Source organism: Telmatherina bonti (assembly GCF_933228915.1).
Source record: "Telmatherina bonti genome assembly, chromosome: 22".
Taxonomy (NCBI): domain Eukaryota; kingdom Metazoa; phylum Chordata; class Actinopteri; order Atheriniformes; family Telmatherinidae; genus Telmatherina; species Telmatherina bonti.
In genome coordinates, this window is record NC_136631.1 from 16,820,297 (window position 1) to 16,834,498 (window position 14,202).

At 37.2% G+C, this 14,202-nt stretch overlaps 2 protein-coding genes across 2 annotated transcripts in view; one reads left to right on the plus strand and one right to left on the minus strand.

The window, feature by feature from the left end:
• Positions 1-239: 239 nt before the first annotated feature.
• Positions 240-3,089, minus strand: LOC306772698 (putative E3 ubiquitin-protein ligase UBR7; the record flags this gene model as incomplete). Its single annotated transcript, XM_079262301.1, has 11 exons — positions 240-323; positions 443-504; positions 626-782; positions 928-1,119; positions 1,805-1,923; positions 2,036-2,141; positions 2,233-2,286; positions 2,378-2,473; positions 2,556-2,616; positions 2,704-2,837; positions 2,973-3,089. The coding sequence occupies 11 exons, from the start codon at positions 3,087-3,089 to the stop codon at positions 240-242; spliced, it is 1,182 nt and encodes a 393-aa protein (XP_079118427.1).
• Positions 3,090-6,013: 2,924 nt separating this feature from the next.
• LOC306772892 (inositol-tetrakisphosphate 1-kinase-like) overlaps positions 6,014-14,202 on the plus strand; it is a gene marked incomplete at its 3' end in the record, with an annotated part of 29,680 nt that continues 21,491 nt past the window's right edge. The window contains exons 1-3 of the mRNA XM_079262540.1: positions 6,014-6,139; positions 6,599-6,749; positions 12,248-12,272. Of these exons, the coding sequence (XP_079118666.1) occupies positions 6,655-6,749; positions 12,248-12,272 (120 nt within the window). The 5' untranslated portion in view covers positions 6,014-6,139; positions 6,599-6,654. The remainder of the gene's footprint in view (positions 6,140-6,598; positions 6,750-12,247; positions 12,273-14,202) is intronic.

A 14,202-nucleotide genomic window follows, 5' to 3' on the forward strand; every position in this document is an offset into this window, starting at 1 on the left:
CATTAGTGTGCAACATTAGTGAATGTTTCAAGTAAGAAAAACCTTATCAGGAGTCTCCAAGTAAAGGCATCATTAAGTAAAAGAAACCTTATAACTAAAACAGACACCATAGAGTGTGCAATATGTTTGAGCTTTCAAGTCACAGCAAAGTTAGGGAAACAAAAGACATTTTGAAATGGCACATTCATTTAAATCATCATACAAGTCCAGCATATGATGGAAGCAGCTTTAACACTGAATTACTGATATCCTGCATTGGTTTTGCGTTTCTTTCTGGCTTGTAGCTCTTGAAAGAATTCTTGTACAGCCTCAACGGTTACTGTCTGAGAGACACAGAGGACAATGCGTTAGTTTTCACATTTGGAGGAAGTAAAACCAAAGACAAAAAAAAAAAAGACTAAATGTCTTGCAGACATCACTTAAAGGGACAAGCTTTTCTCACCTTTCCTTCAGAGATGCACTGCTGTAAAAATGTGCTGATTGAAGTTGTCAGCTCGTTGAAACCTGAGGGAAGAAAATAGTTCATCAGTGCATGTCAAGTCCCTTATTCGGGATCCTATGAAATTTTACACTGCATGATCACATAAAACAAACTGCATCTTCCATGCAGCCCTCCCATGCTCACCATAAATGACCTCCAGCTGCTGCACACGGTCCATTGAGTTTGTCAGTGTCATCAGTGGGTGCTGCCCAAAAGGTTCATCCAGACCTTTTTTCTCATAGGCCAGAATGGTGTCCGACTGATCCATGAGAAACTGCACTTCTGCAGCTACATAGGCCTTCTGCGCACCAATGCAACACATCAGGAACAAACATTTACTAGAGTCGTGTTCATTTACTTTATACAGATAGTTTTACATGGCAAAGTTGTAGTCTGGTTCCTTTTGAGGACCAAATTCTAATGTCAGCGAGTGTTTGTTGGCTTACCTTGCAGCTTGTGCAGGTGCAGAGCTCTGAGCGCCAACTGTAAGGCCAGAACACAGCTCCTTGTCTCAGCCTGTCTAACCCCTGCGCCTGCAGCTTCTTCAGCACGCAGTCTGCAGTTTTGTTTGTGGCCTTTACAGAGCCTATCATTTCCTCATAGGTTCGTTTGCAGGGGAAACTCCTCTTTTCTTCTTTCTATGGTGCAAATAATAAAAGATTGGGTGTGTTACTATGTAAGATTGGCAAGACAAGTACCTAACAGCTACACTCTAAAACATCTTCACACACAACAATGCAGACTTGTCTGGGGTAATCTTGTGGCAAGTGGCACAATGAGACAGATGGGCGATGAAAATCACCAGTTTACAGTAAGCTGTCTTGTGAAACCTGGTCAAAGCTGTCTACAGTGCAGAAAAAGCAGAACCTCGTGGGTCATTTCTCTTCTAATTACCCAAAGGAGGGGAAGCACAAGATAACAGCAGATAAAGCCTGCGCTCTAGTTTTAATCTGCTCTTTACCAACTGTCGCCACCTAGTGGAGAACAGGCATAAGGGAAAAAAACAGACATCTTGAATACTTCATTCAGGAACACTGCATGAAGTCTTGTTCACAACTATGTTGAGCTGCTATGTTTCCATAAAATGCCTTTAAAACATAAACACCTGTAGACACTTTCATAGGTGCAGGCACTGAACTGTTTCTGTCCATGGTAAAGAAGCAAGTCATTTTAAAGAATGTGCTGTTTATCTCTATACAAAAAAAAGTAAAGAAATAAATAACACTGTATATATTAGTATAGTACTGGAAGGGATGGTACATAGTATTTACTTTTATTTTAAGTTTCAACTCAAAATCGTCCATGGAAACTCCTGTTTCTCACCTCCTGCATTGTGTGCTCGTTGCTGGTGGTTGGTTGCTCCTCTTTGGCGCTTTCCTCCTCAACATCAACCTCTATGTCCTCGTCCTCATTGGAACGACTGACATTGGTCACATCTGGTACTGAAATGGAAATGCATGTCCATTCCTCTTTAAATTGGTTCTTGTTGGTGTTAAGGTGAGGCATGGGTTTGCTTTTGCTGCTTGTCATAAGCATGCCAGGGAAACTAGTTACCTGCAAAATGAGCAGCATACGTCCACAAGAAAGGAGCTTTGTTCATGCAGGCCTCGCACACCATCTCCTGCAGCTCCTCAGGTTCAGCTACAGAGCAGCCCAAATGCTGTTTTAAACAAAAAGAGCAGATGTTTTTGCAGAGGCAGTAAAATGTAAACCAGAAAGAAAGCAGGGATCTGAGATCCCCTCATTCTTACCCTGCAGTGAAACCAGTCCTCGCATACAACACACTGGATCATCTCATCATCATCCTGTTGACAATGAATATTTCTACTGAGTAAAATCTGACACACACTGAGACTGTTGTTTGCATACACATGATCTGCATTACAAGCAGATTACCTGCTCATCGGTGTCAGGATATGGCCGGTCACATGTGCAGTAACAGCCATTAAAGTTGTGATTATAGAGATTTCTGACGTTTTCCTCATCTTTAGTCTGTAAAGACAATGGTGTTTTACAATAAGAACACAAATATAGAAATATCAAACAAGACGTACATCGTTTTAGAAGAACTCACAGGAATCAGATGACACTCAAAGTCCCCAAACTTGCCATTTCCACAATCACAGCGAAAATTTCTAAAAATAAATACAAATAATTTTGCCAAATTAAAATAACAATTAAAAACAGCTAACATTTATAACTACATAAAATATTTAGTTTACCTTTTGGTATACAGCTCAAAGATATCGTGTCCATCGTGGCATTTATTGGCACAGGCCAGGCAGACTCCTGCAGGCTCCGCAGCACTGGGGGTACAAGTGTTGCAGGCAAACACCGCCTGCCTCTTCACATAACCCTGCAGGAGGACACACAGGAAACGCAAAATTAAAAAAATATATACAAATAATCATTAAAACACATGTCAACGAGTTAAAACTGTGGAACTTGCATTGTGAACCAAGCGGGGAAAGGTGCACGCGGATTTTCTTACTCGGGAATAAGAGCAGTTTTCTGGGTCGCTTCCAGCCAGGACACACAGAACCTGTTCCAACTCTTCCTCGGTGATAAGTACATCTTCAGTATCCGAGTTGTATTTATTAGCTGCCATTCTGGTGGGGAAAAAAGAGACAAGAACACGCAGAAAAACACAGACACTCGCGTCAAAGCAGCTCAACAATACTGTTGACAAATGAATGTTCCGGGCGGGAGTTTGCGCCAACACCACGTGGAGGAAGTGACGTACACTGCTTCTCAAGCTCGAGGCATATAATATATAATATAATATAATATAATATAATATAATATAATATAATATAATATAATATAATATAATATAATATAATATAATATAATATAATATAATATAATATAATATAATATAATATAACATAAGATATAATATGGAACATTAATGCAAAATTTTAAAACATGAACGACTGATGTTTATTTTATTACGTTTGGCATAAATGGTGGAATCCCAAGTCTTAAAAGATCTTCCTTCATACTTTGCAAAAACAAACAAATAAAATGTATTTAACAGCTAAACATTCTGAATTGTTAAAAAAGTTAAGATCTAATAGAGAGGGGAAAAAACACTATGTATTTTGCATTTTACACAAAGGTCTGCACAAGATAAATTATGTAGACACGATTGAAAAAAATGATTACCCAAATACAAAACGGATACAAAAGAGTTAAAAAAAAAAAAAAAAAAAAAAAAAAAAAAAAAAACTCTTCCAGGTCAGTCTACAGTCTGTTTCCAGCCTGCTATGTCTTAAATTTGAAGCAAATATTGACAATCATAATCAACACCCAGACGGAGAAAAACAACACACTGTGGATTATGAGATAAAAGTGACATTGAGTGATGAATTATGAATCAGCACTTAGAAAGAATATGATGATCGAACTGCAGGACGAGTACACATCAATTTTAACATAAATGATATGGATATTATTCTCAATCCATCTTATTCCAACAATCTTAAGGAGGTTTGATGGTGCTGAAAACCTTTTTGTTTTTTGTTAAAGCTATGTTGTTTTTATTCTTGTTTTTAATGGTTTGTCAAACTAAATTGTAAATCCTAATCTTTATTCTTTGTTTTGATTTGTTTTTCTTTAAATAGTGGTCAGCAAACAGTTCAAATGTAATATCAAGGATGAAACAATAATAAGTCTCTTTCCCTGATATACAAAACTGGACATCAGGCTGTTATGTTCTAACATCCAGTTAGCTGAGTCACAAAAAATCTGCTACTTATGCATGCAGGTAAACCTTCACCAGTATTATACAGTATCTGACAAGCTTTCTTTTTTCCTTTCCTTTTTGTAGCTGTAATATATATATTATATAGACGGAGAAAAACAACACACTGTGGATTATGAGATAAAAGTGACATTGAGTGATGAATTATGAATCAGCACTTAGAAAGAATATGATGATCGAACTGCAGGACGAGTACACATCAATTTTAACATAAATGATATGGATATTATTCTCAATCCATCTTATTCCAACAATCTTAAGGAGGTTTGATGGTGCTGAAAACCTTTTTGTTTTTTGTTAAAGCTATGTTGTTTTTATTCTTGTTTTTAATGGTTTGTCAAACTAAATTGTAAATCCTAATCTTTATTCTTTGTTTTGATTTGTTTTTCTTTAAATAGTGGTCAGCAAACAGTTCAAATGTAATATCAAGGATGAAACAATAATAAGTCTCTTTCCCTGATATACAAAACTGGACATCAGGCTGTTATGTTCTAACATCCAGTTAGCTGAGTCACAAAAAATCTGCTACTTATGCATGCAGGTAAACCTTCACCAGTATTATACAGTATCTGACAAGCTTTCTTTTTTCCTTTCCTTTTTGTAGCTGTAATATATATATATATATATGTAATATATATATATATATATATATATATATATATATATATATATATATATATATATATATATATATATATATATATATATATAACGATATAACACGGTTACTTATATCTTTCAAATCTTTATAATATCTCTATCTATCTATCTATCTATCTATCTATCTATCTATCTATCTATCTATCTATCTATCATCAAAATATTCTTTAGTGCAATAAAGTAAATTATACTACAAAAAGTTGACATACCCTTTGTACTGGTGGGCACTCCCTTAACCACTTGTTTGTGTGTGTGTGTGTTTATTGTCTTTACAAATTGTTTGTTTGTTTTCAAAGCTTCGTTGCATCCTTTTAGAAACAGAATGACTTTTTTGCTTTCTTGTTCCATTTTTACTGACGTGTTTTGTAGCCATTTGTCCAACAGGTGGCGCTTTGATCACATGTTCTGTTAAAAAAAAATAAAATAAACGCGATGGAGAATTGAACGACTGTGGTGGAATTATTTAAGCCTCGATGCAGACACGAGCAGGTTTGTATTGTATGACAATCCAGTACTGTCTACAGTCTCACAAACTAGTTCACTGATTAACAGTTTTGTGTTAATCTACTCCACGCGCTCTGTGAGTTGACAGGCAATGAAACAGCAGCGAGGTGGAACAGACTGAACTGACCCGACTCTTCACCGCTATTGTGTTGTTTCCAGGTTGTCGGAAATAAATTCAAACCGGTCTGACCAAATGACTAGAAAAAAAACAAGCAATCGTGTCTCATTTGACCTGTTAGCTGAAAAAAAATTACCAGCTGATGACACAGTTAAGTACGCCAACTTTTCCTCGTTTTTAAAAAATAAATAAATAAATAAATAAAAAAATTACAGTCTATTTAATTTACCGACAATTTATCACTCAAGACCAAATGCGTGGATGTTAGTTTATAGTCGTTTTACTAGTCGATAAGGTATGGGAACATTAATGATTAATCAAAGAGATTTAAAAGGGGAGACAATATGACAGTGTGATTCCACGGGTGAAGTACGTTTTTTCCGAGGAGTCCGTGAATGCAGCACCAGTCTCCAGGATCCTGGGTGTGTGCAATCAGCTCAGCGCTTGAGAGAGAAACACCAGGAACATCTCAACGTGAGTCCAGCTGTGCCTGTCATCTGTCACCTCGTTTCCTTCTCCAGCGGACGGCCTTAGGATGGGACATTCTCTGAGCTAGTCGCTGAAGAGGACACAGATACCAGGGTTGGAACTGTGCTTTAAAAACTACGAGGTTAGTTAGCTCACCATAGCCTCTCGCTGCCAGCTTTAATAGTTTGGTCAGTTTTGGCTAACCGGCAGTCGCTGGTACCATTCATTTTTTTTATTTGTAAGAAGTGTGAATTTGTTCTAGGTTTCAACATTTTGTCATCCTCGTTAGCGAGCTATGTAGCATTTCTTAATTGCGTGCCATTGGTTAGCTATGCATATTGTCACTATACAGCTAGCCAGCTAACGCTAGCTGTTAAGGTTAGCAAAATATGGTCATTGTGTGAGTTTCGGTATGCTGAATCTAAATTATGATTTTACATTTTGAAACTAGACTCCAAGAGGCTGGGTCGTAAAAAAGCGTCACTTCTGACTCTTTGGACAACGTATCACAAACCTAGTGGCTAAGTTGATTATTCTTGTTGCACTGGTTGGCTGTTGCGGGACCTACGTTACACAGAGATTTCCTCCCCTGTCCTTTCAGGTTAGCCCTCCAGTCGCATCATTTACTTCCAGAGAAGAAACAGCAACATAGCGGAGATGCAGACTTTCCTGAAAGGCCGGAGAGTCGGCTACTGGCTCAGCGAAAAGAAGATGAAGAAACTGAATTTTCAGGCCTTTGCTGATCTGTGCAGGTCAGTGACACTAATGCTAATTTATGGCATCCAAGTTGGGGCGTCTAATTAATGCATATTGACACGCACCCACTCTTATCATTTAAAAACTATATCAGGGAATTAGAACTGAAACTTAAACTCCCAACCTTTTTTTTTTTTGTTTTTTTTAAAAATTTGAACCGATCTTATTGTTGATGAGAACAAACTAAACTAAGAAATCTTCTTTCTGTTTGCTTGATCTGCTGCTGTTAATGTGTGGCAGGTGTGAACTTCAGGCAGCACAATGAACTACAGAGACATGATGTTCTACAATCTCATGTTGGAATTATCATGACATTTCAGGAAAAGCTTATCATTATTTTGATGGCAGTTTTTTGTTGCTTCCAGATCTTGCTATGTAATTTAGAAATAATGGTTCACCTACCATTTTGCCATTTACTCGTGCCATCACAGATGCTGGTTTTTAATTACTTATTGCTAACAAACTGGGTCATCTCTCACCTCTGTTCCATAGCATACAGTACCTGTGGTTTCCAAAATGAATTTCAAATTTCATTTGTCAGTCCACAGGACAGTTTTCCACCTAGTCTATCTTAGATTTACTCACACAGAAAAGCCAATTTAGTCTCTGGATTCTGTTTATGATCATGTTAAATGACATTTTTGTAGTCAGAGGTGGTTTTGTTATTGTCCTTTGATAACATAGTCCAATACAGGATTAAATCTACCTACTATTTGTTGTGTAGCTGTGAAAAAAGTCCGTATAGAGTTTTGTTAAATACTATCTTTCTGAGAATTCATTACTTCGAACAGACACTTTTTTTTTTTTTAAATCCAACCACAAATGACCCTTTCAAATGACCTAACTAGTAACTCACAACCTTTTTAATATGAAACTTCATATGCTGTCTACCTTAGTTAAAAAATATGTTTGTAGCATGTAGCAAGATGTTTGTGCGTGTGTGAAAACCCTGTTGTGTCTTGACTCAGTTCTTGTCAAGACATGGTGTAATATGGAATGTGTGTAGATAGACCCCGTACAGGCACTAGATGCATGTGTAATAAGACAACCTGCATCAGTGGATTTCATCATGTATTATTATTATTATTATTATTATTATTATTATTTTATTTTATTTTTTTATTTATTTATTTTTTTTTAGTCAATTGTCCTTAGAACTTAGAGGCAACTCTACATAAACTGAGAGAATAAATCTATTTCCTGTTATTGACAGGTGAAACAGTGTGGTAGCACTGTGATTATAATTTAGATTTTTGTCAGTGTTTCCTTTATCTACAAAAAAATAGCAAAGATTTGTACTGATTCATCAACCTTGACCAGATGCAGCTTGTCAGCAATAATGATTTCTTTTACTGGAGTTTATACACGTCTAGTAAATTTAAATGTTACATAAACTTATGAAGAAGAGCCGGTTTAGTCACCAGACATGAACTTCACAGATTTACAATACCCAGTGTAAGGTACATTGGACTGGGGAGGGGTTTTCAGGATATGGCAGCACATTTATCTTTTATTGCAAGATTACTGAGGTGAATGTGCAGTGTAAGGGCTGCAGTGAGCATGAAAGCACAAGTGAAAGCATTTAACAAAAGCTTCTTATCCATTACTCGTTTTATTCAGCATGAATTTACGCCAGTAGGTCAGGTATGTTGATGATGTGCTTTGAAGGATTTTCACCTTTCCCACTGGGTTGTTGCCTCACCAAGTGACCTGATTAAACCAGCACAGATTACCACACCATAATCCACAAAACATTTTAAATCTCTTCATAAACCCCTGGGACCCCCTCCCGTCCTCCCTCCTCCCTTTCTTCTTTTATCCTGTTCACACCCACCTGGTCTGAGAAAGGAATGAAGAGAAGAGCCCTAGAGCTGAAAGATAATGTTTATGACATATGATCAAGTCATGTCATAGTTGCGTTGCCAATGGGAACACATAGTTGGACCTGTTGCAAAGCCCAAAATGAATGTGACTTATTTGAGTACGTGACAACCACTTGACTACTCATCACTGAAACCTCTTCTCTTTTTGTTGAAACGCGGTTGCAAAACTAAAAGTCTTCTACCAGAGGAAGGAAGTGAGGTAACTTAGATCATTTAAGATGTTTAGAACTCAGATGAGGCTTCTGGATTTTTATAGACATGAGTTGCACACTACATACTCTTCTTCATGTCAGGTTTTTTTTTTTTTTTTTTGCATTAATGAAATTGTTTTCTCACATTGTGATTTCAGTTAAACAGTTTAAACTTCACAGATAAACATGCAGGTTCTGGTTAGTTGGCTGTGTTTTGAGAGATTAACCATGCGTCACTATCATATTCAAACAATGTCGGTCCGAGTTTTCTTTTTCTTTTCATCACGTGGTGTGCAGCTGACACTGCGAACGGCTCTTTATGGAGTCTGTGCTATCTCATGCAGCTGGACTGAAGGGATTCCTGCTGGCAAGAACCACTTTGTCTACGTTTGTCTCATATAAGCAGGCACAGCGGTTTACATGCCTTTGCCTGATTCACAAATTTAATGAGCTTGAAGAAATTCATGGGAATTTATGCAATTATTGTTGCTGTGTTCTCCTAAGACCTTTTTATTACAAGTTTAATAAAATTATATTAAGTTATCCTTTTATAAATTATTTTTTAAAACAACAATTCTAACCCAAATGACTCCATTAGCTGCAGACGTGAGAGCAGTGAGCACTGTCAAAAACTGCAACAAGCATCTTTATAAAGTCTGTTGCATAAAAATTGGGGCATATCATTTAAGAAAAATAAAAACATAACTACCTATTGATATGTGAATCAAAACCCACTTTATCTATTTATCAAACTTTAAGTACTACATTATTTCTTTTCTCCTTTTTTTTTTTTATTGTAGCATTTAGAGTTAAGCACTGCTGTATCATGTAGTGATCATTAACTACTGATTAGCACACCCTTTTTTGGTTTTGTTCTACTTATCTGGACATGATGTAAAAAAATAAAATCATCTTGTCCTTCTCAGGTCTTATCGTTACGTAAACACCGCCTCAGATAAACAACACGACATTGCACAGCGGTTCCCCTAGGTTTTTAACATTAGGGTGGGGGTATTGCTGTGCGTGATACAGAAAGGAGAGGATTTAAAAAAAAAAAAAAAAAAACTTGTTCTTCTTGGGAGGGTGGGGGGGCATTGTCCCAGAAGTTTTGTGGTTTGTTTAGATGCAACTTTGTAAACCTAACCCTGCTGCCATGTTGTGTTTTTCTAAAGAGGACATTTTCTGTCTGATCAGTCTTCTCCAGGGAAGATTGGCAGCCATTGTCATTATTTTCCACTTGTGAACAAACTTTCTTACTGTAGAATGAGCGAATGAAACTCCAAATTGTTTGGTAGTCGACTCGTTATTACTCTTCCCTGTTTGGGTTGCAGCGCCTTCACAAAGATCATCGCTGATGTCTTACTTTGTTAGCATTGTGTTAACATACACCTGAATGGTCTGAATCTTCTGGCCAAAGCCAGTGCTTCTGGCTTTGGCTTAATTTTATTAAAGACACTGTTTCATGTGCCGTTAAATCTGAGGTTGTATTTTATTTTTCTTATTTTAAAGGCAGGGTAGGAGATGTTTTCCCAGAGCATTTTTTTTTTTACTGCAGTGCCTAAAATCCCTTTCACACTCCGGTTGCAGTCAATTAAATGCATGTTCTGACACAAAAATAAAAAAAATTCTCTGTGGAACCGATGAGACTGGAAAAAACACCATCCAATCATTTTAACCGGCTTGATCTAAACAATTGACATGTCTATCAGACCCAACCGCCCTCTCCCCTCAAACCCTTGGAAACAAGCATTGCACTTTTCTGTGATTTGGAGGCGTGGCTTCTACTTAAATACCTGGAAAGGAGCACGTCCTTTTTTTTTTTTTTTTGGCTTTCTTTAAATGAACTGATGCGTGAAGCCATCCAGTTGAAAAAGAATGTGCTTTCTGTTTTACATGACTGTAAACCACCGTCTGTGATTGGTACGCAGCTACTTTTTATGCTGTAAAGACACCGTTCATCCTTGGCATCTCAGTCATTTAATCTAATCACCATGCAGCCTTCTCAGGGTACATACTTTTAGCTATATTCTCATACAAACCTGGATTGGTTCTATCTCTGTTCTAACTATCTACGAGATGCCATGAATGGAAAACTTTAGGGTTGGAGTTTATGGATGTTTTCTACTATATGCCAGTGTTATCCATTTTGTTTTTCAGTAGACCTCTGATCTTGTGTGTCATGTCTGACCCTTGCCTTTGTTCCTTCATGGGGGCTCTGTCTTATTCCTTGTATTCTGCTTGCTCCGTAACAATGTAGGAGAAATGATCTCCATATCTGATACGGGATATAACTAAGGCCCCATTCAGTTGTCATGAAACATGCCAGCTGCAGTATGAAGTGTCCACAGTATTGTGAAGCTGGGAATGGTTGCACCACTGTTACCATGGGGCTGAAACCTCAAAAAACAGCTGCGTTGGACAGGCTGAGTTAGTGGTCTTGCAGTACTCGCTTTGTTCTCATTGTAACAAGAAGCGGTTTTGGCAATTCAGGTTTGTCTTGCTCTTGTACTTGGTCAAGAAGCGGTTTTGGCAATTCAGGTTTGTCTTTCTCTTGTACTTGGTCAAGCTACTTGAGCCAAGATTTTTTTCTTCCTTTCCTCACCTCATTAGAAGTTTCTTGACTTGTATACATCCAAAAGGTTTAAAGTAATTTGTTGGATTTAAGAGGAAATAATTTCTATTAAAAAATTATGAATGAGGAGAAATAAATCAGTGAACATCTGAACTGGGTTGTTTCCTCACTCTTGGCTTCCAAATAACTGCTTCTATCTAAATGGTAGTATACATGTGGTTTCCCCCCACCGTCAAAAGACACGCATATTAGGTTGATTGGTTACTCTAAATCAGGGGTGTCCAAAGTCTGTCCTCAAGGGCCGCTGTCCTGCAGGTTTCCCATGTATTCCTGTTCCAACACATCTAGCTTCCACTAAATGGATCAAACAGCCAATGACGTGCACAACTGATTAAGCTCTACTACTAATTAATTTGAATCAGGTGTGTCTGAGCAGGGATACATAGAAAACCTGCAGGATTCTGGCCCTCGAGGACCGGAGCTGGACACCTCTGCTCTAAATGGTCCCAAGGAATAAGTGTGTGTGTGTGTGTGTGTAAATGGTTGTTTGTCTCTCTCTGTGTGGCTCTGTGATGGACTGGCAACGTGTCCAGGGTATACCCTGCCTTTTGCTCAGTGAGTGCTGGGATCGGCTCCAGTTTCCCTGGAACCCTTAATTGGACAAGTGGTTAAAAAAAATAGATGGATGAATGGATGGATGTGGCATGTCCAGAAAGCAGTATTTTCTGTGGACACCGTTAAAGGAACAATATTTTTGTGATAAATAGAAATTATGATGATGTTTGCTAGTTGTTATTATCCTAACATAGATTTGTGAAAGTAACGACTTTTTTCTTTCTGTTTTTCAGGAAAAGGGGAATACAAGTTATTCAGGTAAGAGAATAACATCAGTATGAAAAATATGTTCTGAACTAAGACCTGCTGTCACTTTAAGTCCTGGAGACTGTTTTTGATTTGACAAGTTGAAACAACATTGGCATTAGTTCAGATAATGCATACATGGTTAAAATTTGTCTATCCAAAATCCAATTAAATCTAATTAAATCAAATTTTATTTTAAAGCACTTTTCATATATTAAAAACATAGCACAAAGGGCTATACACATTTTAAAAAACCTCACACCCCACTATATACACACACACATTCAGTCACGCACACACACACACACACATACAGGTACACATCCACACACTGTGAGTGCACAACCTAATAAAACCAAGAAAAACTTGTACAGAGGGGGAAAAAAAAAAACTTGTGGATGAATACAGAAAATGCACTGAATTTTCTACGTGTATTCTGTAACCTTCGACATACATGATGCATTTGACTGGCAGTTTTGATATGTTTGCATGTGAAAGGCTGTTGCATCACAAAGTTTCGTGTTTTTATTCTTGCAGCCCTGGTTTGGCAGGTCCTGCAGCTGGTTCACAACACATGATCTTGGTGGAACTTTTTTCTCCTGTAGTGTCTGACAGGAATTGTGATTGGCCAGAAATGTGAAGTAAACATGGTCATAGCAGAAAGTTGTCATTTCTGCTGATGTAAAAGATTCAACAAAGTCACTGTATAACACTTGTAAGGCATATAAAGACATAGAAACCATCCCACATTGGATGACGTTTCTCATCAAATATGAAAAAAAACTGGGTCAGAACAAACTTTGTTCTTGTTTTTGGAATATTGAGAAAATAAAAAAAAAACTAGGGCCTGACAAATACAGTTTTTGTTGAGGGCGATGCCGATTATGATAAAAATTCCAATTGGCCATTTAAGTAAAAAAGAATATAATGAATAAAATAACTTTTTTTGGTCCCTTAGTGCTTAAAACAGCAAATTAAAGGCAAAACAAAATACTGTTTAAGAATATTTTGTCCTTTAGTACTTGTTTAACTTTACAGCAGTGAGGAATTTAAGTACAAAAACATGCAACAAAGCTTTAAACCTCTGGCGACCAGTTGTACTGATGAGTTCATCTTTTATCGTAGGTGTAGTCCGTATTTAAGCAACATAATGATAAACGTAAGTGGAAAAACATTAGTTAATTAAATCAAATTTTCTTTACTCCATTTTTTCTCTGCCACAAGTGATTACTCAAATGAACCAAAATCAGACACACTTTTCTCAGATATCAAAACATTTTATCTTTTATAGAGATGAATTATAAATAGATGCAAATAGTCTGTCACTAATGTTACTCATCCACAACACATGCGGTGTCATGTCATGGTATTTTCTGACTAAGTAAATCATGACGATTGCTAAAGATGGACTGTAATGTAAATCAGTTTTCTAGATGATTTGAACACTCCAACCAGCATAGCACCATCACTATCTTTCAATTTTCATTTTTTGATCCTGTACTGAATAAACCCCCTCCCCTCTGCATTCACGGCCCTCCTACGCCTCAGCATGCGGCTGACATAGTGATGAACAGTCGTTCTGTACTCTCAAATATTTTGTGTACTTCTGTTATTTCTGCAGTAACTTACTGGCTTTTTAGCTGTCAGCTAACACTATGCTAGGTTGGTATAGCTACAGCTGTGCGATTGCTTAGAAACTAAATGAGAGGAAGATTTGCTCCCCTCGATTTTTACGAACTGATCATTTATTGTGATGAGTCATTCTTTAATTTATAAATGAAACTCACTAACCACATCACACACACCGATCACACTTAGTTTTAGTGCACATCACTGTATACTATAGACAGGGAGTGAATTTTGCTGTATACCAGAAAATCTTGAGGGACATGTCCGCACATTAGTTTGACGTCAAGCACAAGCGCATATTGGTTATGCAACA